At 36.4% G+C, this 11,474-nt stretch overlaps 2 protein-coding genes across 3 annotated transcripts; one reads left to right on the top strand and one right to left on the bottom strand.

The window, feature by feature from the left end:
- Positions 1–1,449: 1,449 nt before the first annotated feature.
- Positions 1,450–7,329, top strand: LOC137941033 (spermidine synthase 1). 2 transcript variants are annotated; one of them, XM_068786245.1, is made up of 10 exons: positions 1,450–1,477; positions 1,639–1,963; positions 3,314–3,390; positions 3,489–3,611; positions 4,899–5,003; positions 5,602–5,674; positions 6,116–6,187; positions 6,274–6,469; positions 6,810–6,939; positions 7,026–7,329. In XM_068786245.1, exons 2-10 carry the CDS (start codon positions 1,792–1,794, stop codon positions 7,089–7,091), a joined length of 1,014 nt encoding a protein of 337 aa, XP_068642346.1. In that variant the 5' UTR covers positions 1,450–1,477; positions 1,639–1,791; the 3' UTR covers positions 7,092–7,329. The 2 variants fall into 2 exon arrangements, with proteins under 2 accessions (XP_068642346.1, XP_068642345.1); XM_068786244.1 differs by lacking the exon at positions 1,450–1,477 and having other exon boundaries at positions 1,521–1,963.
- A 415-nt stretch (positions 7,330–7,744) lies between these two features.
- LOC137941803 (uncharacterized) lies at positions 7,745–10,533 on the bottom strand. Its single transcript, XM_068787387.1, has 4 exons — positions 10,102–10,533; positions 9,735–9,815; positions 9,085–9,224; positions 7,745–8,396 (listed from the first exon to the last, which is right to left on the bottom strand). Exons 1-4 carry the CDS (start codon positions 10,414–10,416, stop codon positions 8,141–8,143), a joined length of 792 nt encoding a protein of 263 aa, XP_068643488.1. The 5' UTR covers positions 10,417–10,533; the 3' UTR covers positions 7,745–8,140.
- Positions 10,534–11,474: the final 941 nt, after the last annotated feature.

Here is an 11,474-nt window from a genome sequence, read left to right on the forward strand (position 1 = left end):
CGAAGAAATCGGAGGAAAAAGTAAAAATCGGAGGGAAGGGGATCTAGCGGCCAGCAAGGGGGGAAAAATTCTTCCTCTATGTTCGGCGCTCCAGCTCCCCGGTCCTGACTCCCTCAAATCCCCCAAATCCCGCATCACTCTTAAATTAACGATCCGGCTTGTGAGCTTTCAAGCCAAACTTTGATTCGACTAGTCGATCCCAGATCACGAACTCATCCCGAATCAAACTGAGCCGAGCTTGAGCCGTTGGCGAGCCGGCTCGTTCGAAACCACCCCCGCTAAGAACCATGCTTGACTTGAGCGAAATAATTTTAACGGCTCGGAGCTTCTCCCAAATCCCAATTTCCCACTCAAAGCAGTCCAACCACTCGAGGGGAAGAAGACGAAGATGGGTTTCTTTTCTGTTTTTAAATCGAGAGAGGGTAAGAACAAAGCAGACGTCGAGAAGCGCTTTTCCAATCCTTTTTTGACTTTCCACTTTCAAAGTCGTCCATTTCGTCTATGGATTCATCATTTTGTATAGAGATCGTGGGCATCAACGCATCGCATTTTGTTGAATGTTTCCTGGTTTTGGAAGGCTTGCATGGCGTCGTCTCAATTTGATGTTTATGACTGATAAACTCCAAAGTCCAAAGCACTTACTCTCCTCAGGAATGAAGCTTGGTAGACGGAGTCAAAACTCTCAACTTTTTAATGGGAATCCTAGGTCACTTTTGAGACGAGAGAATTGAGCGAACCTATGCCTCCTCAATTGTCCTTGTAATGCTGCAAAGAGTAAATTAGATCATCTAAATTGAAAGGGGAATGGCAATCGGTGCTTCATTTCCATATAATTCCAGTTATCTAAATTGGAGCTTAATGAGTGAAAAGGAATAAATACTCTGCTCCTGTACGTCCATCTCCTCTTAAAGCAAAATCAAATACTCTGCTCCGGCCACCGTGAGTGGTAGGGAAAGTTCTGCGGTTTGCAGCAGCTGCTGGACGCTGGGCTCACGTATCAGTAATCTAAATTATCATGGCGGTGGAGATTAGGGTCTTGTTTTTAATCCTTACGAAAAGAAGAAAAAAAATAAAAATTTGACTAATATTATTTCTAAAAATAATTAATTAAAATAAAATAATGATTAATTTTTTTCATAAATTATTTAAAAAAATAATAATAGTTAAAATTTTATTTTATTTTTTTATTTTATTTTTCATGGGGTTGAAACAGAGCCTTACAGAATGAAATTTCTGTGGTAAATTTTGTATGATCAATTAATTAATAGAATAAATTATAGAATTACTTAACAAAGGACAATTATGTAATAAACTAGAGACGCAGTGATGCCCTCCTCCCTGGTGCAAGGCTGCATAGGTGCATCGATCAGAGCCATTCAAAAACATTATAATTGGCGACATAAAAATCTGCCAAAAAAGGGTTGCACGAGTCTCAACCCTAATTGAGAGTTCTATCATTTTCTATCGTACTTGAACAGTAAGTTTGCTTTTTGTGGGTCTCCCTCTCTCTCTCTTCAGCCTGTCTTTCGTTTGGAGTCTTTGCTTTGCAGCGTTCCCCAGATATTTTTTCCTCACATTAATTGTTATTTTCTACGTTTTGTCACTCCTCGTTCAATTTATTTATTTATTGCTGTATAGGAATTCCAGATTCTCTGCATGATTTCTTTCTCTATAAGTAGTCTGCTACCTGGAGGCTGGAGCCCAACCCAGAATCACCTCATTTCTCTCTTCGAGGTCTTTGAAAGGCTTTGCTGGGTTTTAGGGTGAAGAGCTGTGGAGGGATAAAAAACTATGGCTGAACAGAGTGCTGCGACTGAGATGCCGATTAAGAGGCCCAGAGAATGTTCAGGGACAGAGTACAATGGTGTGAATGTTGAGAACATGGTGGAGGAAGGGAAGGAAGCGGATTGCTTTTCTTCTATTATTCCTGGGTGGTTTTCTGAGATCAATCCCATGTGGCCAGGTTTTTTCTAGTTTCTGTTTATTCTGTCTGTACTGGATGACTTATCATGGATTTTTGTTTACTTTTTCGATTTTTTTTTTATCATCATCGCGTTTTCGTTTTTTTTATATTTTTCTTAAGTATGCTGCTTTATTCTAATTTGGCTTCGAAGCTGGATATCTATTCGAAGTGCTTGTTTTCTGGATTCTTTTCTTACTAAGGACCTCTGTGATGAATCCGTTGATTGTTTGCATATCTCTTTGTCTTTTACCTTCTTTTCTATAGCGCTCGTAGTCATACTTTCGGGTTTGTGCAAATTTTCTTATTTATTTGTGTATTTGAAGCAATTTGTTTTATGAAAACCATAAAAAAAATGTCTTTTTTTTTGTCAGGGTTTTTGGCTGGACATTATCTTTTATTTTTTTATTCTGGGTGGATGAAATTTTGTGTTGGATAATTAGTTGTTTGAATACTTGGTTTTCGGAACGTCATGATATTCTATATTTAATTTGTTTTTCTTTTCGAATCAGTTGTGGGTGGTTTTACGCGGCCCCCTTTTTTTCGTTTTTTAATTTGTTTTTGCGTGCTATTCTTTTTTGCGCTGTTCCCTGTTATTTGTGTTGGTAACGATCTTTTGGTTTTTCTGGGTTGCTCTAGCTTCAGTTTCTTGTGTATTGTTCAGTGATGAGGCTCCCATTGTTTGAAGGATATTCTACTCTTATTTATCACTGAGAATCAATGTCTCTACATTACTTTGATGTTGGTGTTTTCTCCCTCTCTCTCTCTCTTGATAGCTCATTGTGCTCTAAATATATTTTATTTAAGAGACGATGGAGTCATATATTTTCTTTTAGTTGATAGAAGTGTAGTTAGGACTTCTTTGTTTTTATGGTTTGTTTTATCTTTCCAGCTTTAATTGGATTCTTTTTGAGAAAAAAAACATTTATCCTGTTTTAATAGTTTGAAGGCCTAGCTTTTTCTTACACTGTTGTCCTTCGTTACGGGTGTGGAATTTCTAGCCTAGTATTGCCTTGATGTCTCATGAAACAGATGCCTTTTTTATCGGGTTCCGCACCTTTTTAAATACTTTTTTCGTTTTCTCTTTGCAAGTTTCTGTCTATTTTATTGTCCTCAGTGTGGGTAGTTTGATTATGCTTTCTATTTGTCGCAATAATACCTCTTGCACTGTGTTTTGAGGTTTTAATCTGATAAACCGTCAGGAGCAGTTTACATTAACTCTGCTTGTGGTTGCTGTTTTATATAATTTTTAGACATGATTGTCTTTTATGCTTTGAAAGTGTGACTATCATAACAAAAGCCATATCACCTGTGTGTCTGAAAGTTTTTACTTAAAATTTGGGCGTTTGATAGGAGAGGCACACTCCTTGAAGGTGGAGAAGATCTTATTTCAGGGCAAGTCAGACTACCAAAATGTTATGGTTTTTCAGGTCAGTTGAGTTGACCGATTTTATGTAACTATAGCACTTTCCTCACCGTTACTGTTTTTTTTTTAATTCCTGAGTGCAATGGACTATGTTTGTTTCAGTCTTCAACATATGGGAAGGTTCTTGTCCTGGATGGAGTTATTCAAGTGACTGAGAGGGACGAGTGTGCCTACCAAGAGATGATAAGCCACCTTCCTCTATGCTCTATTCCGAACCCTAAGAAGGTTAGTATTTATTTCTCATACTTTGAACTATTTAGAGTATTAGTTAGGTATGTACTTGGTTTCTGTAATTTCAAGGTGTGTTGGCCGATAAAGTTGTCTTTTTGCAGAACACTTAATCTTGTATGTGCAATCACTTTCATACAATAAAATGTTCTTCTAATTGTTTGAGTTCAAAGTTGATGGACATTTATTCAAGTCTAACACAGTGGTTATAACGGTGTCACTTTTGGAATTGATTCATGGGCATGGGAAAAGGTTAGAGAAAATGCAGTCCTCTTCAAGAATGGTTTTTCACATGTTTGTCAAATCTGTCATATGTTTTACATCTATATATTCTGTATTAGTTTTATAAGGAGGTCCTTGAGTTAGCATGCAAATATATCTAAGATTCCTTTGTGTTCAAGTAGTTGTTTTATTCTTTCCAGTTCCCTTCCATGTCTTTGACTCGGTCATGATGTAATATGACAACTACTCCAATTACTGAGACTAGAGGAAACATGATGTATCAAAGATTGACAGGCATGCCAAAGGAGAAAGAAAAATATAGAACAGAGCTAGGCCCCCTTAATGGGGAAGATTCACAGAGGTATTGTCTTCACTATGTTAAATCTCGAGCATAACTAGGTCAGAGGCCTTTACAAAAGAAAAAGAATGAACCAAAGTCAACCAAGCCAGAGCCCTGTGGCTTCACTGTTTTTTGTTTCCTTGAGCAAACCAATTATCTTATGCTCACACCTACTGAAAAATGAAGAATTTTTAGGTCGTGTGGGTTTAAACTTGGGCACCTCTAAGAAATTATAGCTTAAAAATAGCAATAGATCACAAGTGGCTGTCAGAGGTTGCTTACGAAGCTTTTTTTCCTTTTTGTAACAAGAAAGGAAGCAATACAAGATCTACATATTGTATTTGCGTTATTTGCCCTCTTAATTGGGAACTTTGTCTCTTCTTCAGTTATCTTTGATATTCATATTGAATGCCACTAACCAGTGTCAGCTTAATAATTTCCTATTGTTGTTTAGCTTATTGCCTAATTGTTGTAGCAAGTTCTTTTCTTAAGTAACCTTTATTTGTTCAGTGAAAGTGGGGATTTTCACCTTATATTTCACTGAGGTGGTTTCTTCAGTTATCTTTGATACTTATTTTGGACTCAATGTAACTAATCGGGTAGTCAATCTCTCTCTTTTTTTTAGCTTGTTGCCTTTTTTTTTTAAGTAACCTTTATTTGTGTTCTGAAAGTGGCTTCCACTTTATATGTCACTGAGATGGTAACTTCTTCTTTTTCATCAGGTGTTGATTATTGGAGGAGGTGATGGTGGTGTTTTGCGAGAAGTATCTAGGCATTCTTCTGTGGAACAAATTGATATATGTGAAATCGACAGCATGGTTGTTGAGGTTAGTGAAGTACCCTTTTGCCTTTCACTTTTTTAAACAGGGACATTTTCGTTAGTTTTTTTTTTTAAATTGTTACCACTCTGCCAACTATGATTTATATGCATAATGGTTTCCAGGCAAAAGATATTAATTTTGCTGCTTATTTGACATTGCATATTGATTATTACTGGTTTCCCTGTGGGTCTGTTTGAAAAATATAATCATTTACTTTTCCTTAAAGCTCTTGGAGATCTTCATTATATTCAAAGCTTATTTTTTTATTTATTCTCATCAACTTCTGTTAAATTTTGTTGCGCAATTTATTGTATTTATTATGTGTCTTTCCTGCCATTTAGTTTATTGAAGTCTTTAAAATATCATATTACTTTCAGCCTCACTAGTTTTACTAAGTTCATGTATGTCAAAATCATTTTTTAAATTAAAAGTCATTTTGTTATTGAACTATAAATATTACATCATCCGCTTCCATCTTTTGCTTAGCCTACTAAAGATTCTTTACAAATTAATTTTTTTAATGTTATGTTGGTAAGGCAGATTTTTCCCATCTCTATGCACTAATTCAATGGAAATTTGACTATCCAAATATTTGTCTTGTCAGGTTTCAAAGCAGTTCTTCCCAGATTTAGCAGTAGGATATGAGGAACCCCACGTGAATCTCCATATTGGTGATGGTATGGCCAACTGTTAATTTTTTTTAAGATGGTCCACTCAGTCTTACACTTAACGTAAAAATGGAAATTGTATCTTCCAAATCTGAGTTACTGGATTCAGATGCCTGACAATTTTTTTTGATGAACCTGTAATTTTAGTTGTAAAAGCTATAAAAATTTAAGTTCAGAAAACTTATTGCAGGTTTAAAAATTCAGCTGTAAGTTCAGAAAACTTATTGCAGGTTTAAAAATTCAGCTGTATCCTTCCATCTTCACTGAAGTTACTGGCCTAAGCCCTCCAGTTGTTTGTACTGTTCAGAATAATTTATCTAGTCTCTCTCCAAAGCAAACTCTAGCTCAGAAATGGACATCTCCCTTCCTTTTTGTTTTGAGTTTGTTGCATCATACGATTTAGGTAAGGATGCCTCAATTGCCATGATCTAAGCTTCTGCGGACTTGCAGGAGTTGCCTTCTTAAAGGCTGTTGCAGAAGGTACTTATGATGCAATCATTGTGGATTCCTCTGATCCAATAGGTACACATAATAAACCAGTTAGATTTGTGTATGATTCTGATCTCCTTCAGACTCTCCCTCATTTTATCATTAAACCTGTGAATCAGGGCCTGCACAAGAGCTTTTTGAGAAACCATTTTTTGAATCTGTGGCCAAAGCTCTTCGCCCAGGAGGAGTTGTTTGCACTCAGGCTGAAAGTATATGGTTGCATATGCACATCATTGAGGATATCGTTTCTGTTTGTCGCCAAATCTTCAAGGGATCTGTCAATTATGCATGGACAACTGTTCCAACATATCCAAGGTATGGTATAATATCGCAGTATGTCTTTATTTTTCATTGTTTGGGAATTACCCATGACTTCAATCAACTGGTCTGTGGCAGCTAAAGCAGTCCATAAGATTGGATTTGAAATTTTGCTTTCAGTGTTTGAATGGTGTTTATTTGTTCTCCTTGTGGTTAATATCGGTGTTCCATTGTCTTGGTTGTATAATTATGGAATTATGCCTTCCTCAGTCGTTGGTCTACAGCCCTCCTTTGAAGGTGGTCTAACCTACCAACCATTGGCCTCCTTGACATCATTTTTGACATTGGTTTGTTATTTCAAACATATTTACTGATATTCTGCTTCACATTGTTGTAGTGGAATCATTGGTTTCATGCTTTGCTCCACTGCGGGCCCGCCAGTCGATTTCAAGCACCCTGTGAACCCCATAGACGAGAAAGCAGATCAGTGCAAAGCCAAAGGACCCTTAAAGTTCTACAATGCAGAGGTTATCCATCATTTCCATAGCCCCTGTAAAGACTTGAGATTTCTTTTATTTTCGCCTTTTTCATCTCACATCCGTTTATTATTCAGATTCATTCTGCTGCATTCTGCTTGCCGTCTTTTGCGAAGAAGGTGATTGATTTGAAAGCCGAGTGATAAACTTTCAAGACATTCACAGAAAAGAATCCCTGTTATAACCTGTTGGGCACTCATCAGAACGGAGAAATAATCTTTCATGTTTTTGAGTCGGCATCTCCCGAGCCATGTGGTGAGCTTGAAAGTTTCCGGAAAGGAAATTTGAGTTAAGAAGTCATGTTTTTGTTTATTATTTTTTTTCTTCCTGAATCATGTCTTCAGATATCCAAATTTAGCATTGATTAACATTTATACTTCAGCGCCAGTTTTAGAACAATTGACAATCACAGATTCTTGCGAGAAGAAAACTCGATAATGCTAATTTCATTGCAACAGCGACATATTCTTAGATCTCAACTCTCAGGTGACCGAATCCAAGACACGTCTTGTCGAGTCTGATAGTCATTTTAACCATCCGCTTGGCCTGTTACAGCCTGAACTGGTCCTTCTAAAGCATTTCAATCTGTTGGCTGAAATGTTACTTTCTGCAAGGATCAAGGTAACGATTGAACGGCTATGCACTGGTCCTTCAGAGTCTCCACGCTTCAATGAAGTCCATATGTAGGTAAGGAGCAAGAAAGGGCACTCACCTTTCTGGTCTCCCAGGAACCCTCCCTCGGAAAACCCCCTGAAATGAGACTCGGTTTTGACCAATACTTAAAGTTACATGTGAAGCTGGGGGAACAAAACCCATCTTAGACAACCTCAGTTACAACATAAATTCATTAATCTCGTCTGCAATAGCTTCAGTGATAAAGATTATTCAAAAAATAGATCACCAAGTTTACATGTAGTGTAGAACTCGAATACAGAACTCGGATGCTATATCACAGGATAAATACCAGGCGAAAGAGCAAAATCCATTCCACATATCGAACACGGAAGTTCCTCCTGAAATTTAGCCCAATTGCCCATTCGAGTACAAAAGAGTCGTCATCTCAATTACAGTTTCTAGTCCTGATTTCTGAGAATTATCTCAGCTAACGGTTCCCCCACCCATCAATAGTTCCAGCGTTTTCTCTAATATATTGGAGACGGGGAGTCAAGAGTGCTGAAGATGAGTAAAAATGTTAGCGAGGCAGTTCTCCAATAGTGCCAAGATGGTCTCTCGGGTTCATGGACATGATGCACAAGCTATGAGGGAGAGCGAAATGTATAGCGAGAAATACTAGAACTCCAAGATCAGCCTCTTCACCAACAGCTGGCTGAGGCGGATTTCTCCAGTATATCTGACTGGTGCACCACAGACAGTACAAACTAGCAACGACCACAATAAGGTAGACAGATTGATGTGATCTTGCTGTAATAGACTTATTGTGTTTTACTCTGTAGAAACAAAGGAAGCAAGCAATACTTTAAAAATCTGTAATGTAGAAACCAAGCAGTAACAGATGATTTCATATTTAATAAAGCATGATAAGTGGTGACAAATATGTCCTACTTGATAGCCTCCTTAGCGCACTAATTAAAGGACAGTCATTAGTGGGCGTGAAAGCCTCACTCATTGAATTATTTCCAAGAATCTGTTCCACTTGAAAACAAATCATAATGGTGCAACAAGAACCGACCTCTCACAGAACAACAATCATCCTTTCAGTTTTTTTTATTTTTATTTTTTATTCTATTTTAAATTTTTTTTGAATGGTGTACCCCTACTTAAAAGTGAGTTTTGAACCTTAGTCATCACGCTAGAAGCACAAACCCCTTCCTCCCAATCCACCAACCCAATGTGGTCATTGAGTCAAAGGCCCAATCCACATTTTAAAAGTTCATTTCAGTGCAAGCACTAATATTGTGTTGGAAGATGTAATTTATGTATAGCGGTATTGATGTAAAATCTCTTTCTTTCTTGTCCCTTTTCCACCCTTCTCTTTCTCTTCTTCTTCTCTCTTCTCTTCTCTCTTATTCTCCCTCTTCGGTTTCTTCTGTACCTATACAGCTCAGCTTACATTAATTATCGTGGGATCCTAAATCTAACATATTGACACTTCACTAGTATGCAAAAGATAATCACCTGTATATATATATGAAGCCACCAATTAAACAACTGCAAAGGAATCCAACCACAATGACAGCCTCAGGGTTGTTGGGAGCACGGGTATTCCACCAACCTGTGCTCAGTATCCAAGTATACATAGAAGACTGACCATTTTCCTGTTAAATTAAAAGTGATAATTAATTCAAAGCATATGTAAGTTCCAGATACAGCCAGAATCAGAAAAATGAAGTGACGAACAGGACTAAAAAAAACAGAGAGCGAGCAAGAGAGAGAGAGAGAGAGACTGAGTTTTTGAAAGAGAAGAATTCCCTAAAAGGCCAAACAAGATTAAGACAGAAAAAAGAGACCAATTTTTCGAAACAGAAACTCCCATGAGACTGGATATGCTCCAGGTGTTATTAGGCTACAGAGGTAGCATCAACGTTGCTTCCCTCATAGCTTAAAGGGGTACAGAAAGGTATATGAAAATGAACAATGTTCAGATAGTTAAAAGGGGTACAGAAAGGTATATGAAACCACACAGTTGAACACTCTACCAACAGAAAAGTAGGAAATACGTAATAATTACTACACACGACTATGAAGAAAGGTAACTCGCTATAAGAATCAGCAAGATATGAACTACCATTAACCTGACCATAAATTCAAGCTAGTTTATCGCTCACCTCAAACAGGTGATCTAAGAAAAAATGGGACAGCGAACCTGCAGACACTAGCAGGAAGCATTGCCTAACAGTCAGAGGTACCTACATCACACAATTACGGCCGTAAGAGAGAAAAGAGAGAGTTTATATCTGTGCACAAGCTGTATCATCAAAATGTTACAAAATCCCAGATCACGAAAAGCAACGCAATACCCGATAATCTAACTAGAATATATTTATATATAGTTTCAACTGAAAAAACAACAATATACAGTCTTAATGAAGATCAACTATGTTAATTTCCAATGAGCAACATGACAACTGTGTTCATCAAATTCAAGCAGTTTACAGTTATACAAGAAGGAAGGAAGTTAAGCAGAGAACTGACCCCAGAAACGCTTTCCAAAACACCCTTGTGGAGCAAAATCTTGGAAACCCACCTATAGAAGAAGGATAAAGGCAAACCCAGGATTAAAATATAGTAGAAGGGATGGTGAATTAAGTCCATGGCGGCGGAACCGGTGGCCTCCCCTGCTTTGAGAGTCTCCGAGAGCCATTCGGCGAATGAACCCAAATCGGGACCGATGAAAGCATTAGCAGCGTAGACGAGACAGTGATGGGGACTGAATCTGCCATTAGAGAGGTGAAGAAGAGCTAGACCGGAGGTGAGGGCGTAGATAGTATGTGGGCCTGGCCCTGGCATCGGATATCTTACCGGTCAAGCTCTCCGCTTTGATGTCTGAGAGAACGTTGCCCTCGCTCTTACAAGCAGCAGATTGTCTTCGTAAGTAATACAACATAATCCCGATATGAACAAAATATGTACTGAACATTATTATGTGAGGGAAGATACATCTATGAGAGCTACCTGACGACGCTCATCTGTGAATTCATGGAGGTCAAGACATAACCTTTTAGGGCCTTTTGTGGCTTTAAGTAAAGTAAAAATGAATTACATTACACTATCACTTGACCCGGATACACGCACTAAGCCCTAATTTAAGTGGATTCACCCATGAGTAAAGTGGTTGAATTAAGATTCTCACCAAACTCTTAGTTCATCTACTTGTACTCGTGTCTTGGCTCGCGAAAGTGGATCTCTCAATCGTGCATTATTAATTCGGTTCATTATCAAGCTTTTTTATTTAATTATTTTATTTTTATAATTAATAAAACTAATGATTTTTTCATTTATAGAAATATATTATTAATTTATACTATGTAAAAATCTATCTTTTGTTATTAATAAAATATTATATTTATTATTTTTGTTACTATATTAAATTGGTGATTTAAGAGTGGTAATTAAAATATTGTTAAAATCAGTATTTGATCAAGTATTTTTGTTTAATTATTCTAATTTATAATTAATTAAACTAATGATTTTAAAATTTTTATAAATATATTATTAATTTATACTAAGTAAAAATTTATCTTATGTTATTAATAAAATATTTTATTTATTTATTTATTATATTCATTATTTTTATTAATATATTAAATTAGTAATTTAGGAGTGGTAATTAAAATATTGTTAAAGTCAGTATTTTATCAAGTATTTTTGTTTAATTATTTTAATTTATAATTAATTAAACTGATGAATTTTAAACTTTTATAAATATATTATTAATTTATACTACGTAAAAATCTATCTTATGTTATTAATAAAATATCTATTTATTTATTTATTTATTTTTATTAGTATATTAAATTAGTGATTTAAGAGTGGTAATTAAAATATTATTAAAGTCAACATTTGAT

The sequence above is a fragment of the Aristolochia californica genome, unplaced genomic scaffold, assembly GCF_029961685.1.
Source record: "Aristolochia californica isolate CCGP_79_NKW_82.1479 unplaced genomic scaffold, dmAriCali1.0.hap1 SCAF_9, whole genome shotgun sequence".
Lineage (NCBI taxonomy): Eukaryota > Viridiplantae > Streptophyta > Magnoliopsida > Piperales > Aristolochiaceae > Aristolochia > Aristolochia californica.

What these genes read in the sequence shown, in the direction of transcription:
- LOC137941033 (XM_068786245.1), top strand. Translation starts at nt 1,792, where the DNA reads ATGGCTGAACAGAGTGCTGCGACTGAGATGCCGATTAAGAGGCCCAGA. An exon ending in GATCAATCCCATGTGGCCAG is followed by an intron (nt 1,964 to 3,313) that starts GTTTTTTCTAGT and finishes GGCGTTTGATAG; the next exon opens with GAGAGGCACACTCCTTGAAG. An exon ending in GAATCTCCATATTGGTGATG is followed by an intron (nt 5,675 to 6,115) that starts GTATGGCCAACT and finishes GCGGACTTGCAG; the next exon opens with GAGTTGCCTTCTTAAAGGCT.
- LOC137941803 (XM_068787387.1), bottom strand. Translation starts at nt 10,416, where the DNA reads ATGCCAGGGCCAGGCCCACATACTATCTACGCCCTCACCTCCGGTCTA. An exon ending in TTTTGGAAAGCGTTTCTGGG is followed by an intron (nt 9,816 to 10,101) that starts GTCAGTTCTCTG and finishes TGTGTGATGTAG; the next exon opens with GTACCTCTGACTGTTAGGCA. An exon ending in TCTTAGATCACCTGTTTGAG is followed by an intron (nt 9,225 to 9,734) that starts GTGAGCGATAAA and finishes TTAATTTAACAG; the next exon opens with GAAAATGGTCAGTCTTCTAT.